Source organism: Emiliania huxleyi (genome assembly GCF_000372725.1).
Source record: "Emiliania huxleyi CCMP1516 chromosome Unknown EMIHUscaffold_2123, whole genome shotgun sequence".
In the NCBI taxonomy this organism is placed as follows: domain Eukaryota; phylum Haptophyta; order Isochrysidales; family Noelaerhabdaceae; genus Emiliania; species Emiliania huxleyi.
The window spans coordinates 1-1126 of record NW_005200483.1 but is presented as its reverse complement, the minus strand read 5'-3'; the positions used below and the strand labels follow the sequence as shown (position 1 = coordinate 1126).

Sequence of the window (1126 nt, the reverse complement as noted above, 5' to 3'; positions counted from 1 at the left end):
ACCCTCGCGTCTCCACGTCTGACGACAGGAGCCCCACGGCATTCAAAGTGCAAGGCCCAGTGCGCGTGGGTGAGCGGTGTGTGTGTGTGTGTGTGTGTGTGTTTGTGTGTGTGTGTGTGTGTGTGTGTGTGTGTGTGTGTGTGTGTGTGTGTGTGTGTGTGTGTGTCTCACGTCACTGCATCCTCCGCCGGTTCCTCCCGTCGCCTCTTCTTTGTTCGAATGTTTTTCAATCCATCCTTCACGAAGCCCTCCCATGTAGCTAGCGTTCTTGGCGAATGTCTCGAAATGGCCAGCAGGCGCTGTCTGCTCGCGGTCTGTGCGGGCCGCTCGTCCTCCTCGCCCTTCTTTCGTCCTCCCGTCCCTCCCCTCCACCATGGCCTTCTCGGCACTTCTTTCTCCATCCGCCTCGCCCTGCCTTTTCGCATCGTGCCGTTCGCCCTCCATTCGGTGACCTCCATGGCTGTCCGCCCCTTTTTGGGTGGCGCTCTCGATACGGTTGCGTCAACCTCGACGTCGCTGTCGCCCTCCCCGTCCCCGCCGGCGTCCGTGCCTCGGTTCGCGTCATCGGTAGCGTCTCCGTTGTTCCCTCGTGCCCCACCGTCGCCCTCTCTTCTCGGGCCGTTAGCGATTTCGCTCCTCCTGCGTGTCGCCCCTCCGTCCCCTCCCCTTTCTTCGTCGTCATCGTCGCTGTCGCGAAAGCCCTCCGGTCCCTCGATTCCCTCGCCTATCCCCTCCGCTGCGTCGTCCCAGTTTATATCCTCATCCTCTGCGCACGTCGCGTTGGCTTCCTCTCTCCCCCTTTCCTCCCTGCCCCTCTCGCTGTCTGGTGTTAATGGACCCCCTTCCTCTCCCTCGCCACCGTCACCGTCTCCATCCCCGTCGCTACCGCCCTCCATGCCCGCCGCCCTTTGTTTCACACTCGTCTCTGACAACGTGCCAATTAAGAGACTTCGCCTTTGGGCTGTTCTCCATCATCTCTTTCCCAACCAGGGACGAACCAACAAGCTCACTGACTGTGTGAGTGTGAGTGAGACAGAGACGTCTTTCACCTGCTCGCCCAACACACAGGGCACAGGCAATCAGACCTCGCGGTGGTGGAACAAGTTGCAGTGGACACTGACAATGG

At 60.6% G+C, this 1126-nt stretch overlaps 1 protein-coding gene across 1 annotated transcript; it reads left to right on the top strand.

Moving 5' to 3' along the window:
- Positions 1-456: 456 nt before the first annotated feature.
- EMIHUDRAFT_254136 (hypothetical protein) lies at positions 457-833 on the top strand (the record flags this gene model as incomplete). The annotated part of the gene is made up of 2 exons (XM_005780553.1): positions 457-554; positions 626-833. The coding sequence occupies 2 exons, from the start codon at positions 457-459 to the stop codon at positions 831-833; spliced, it is 306 nt and encodes a 101-aa protein (XP_005780610.1).
- Positions 834-1126: the final 293 nt, after the last annotated feature.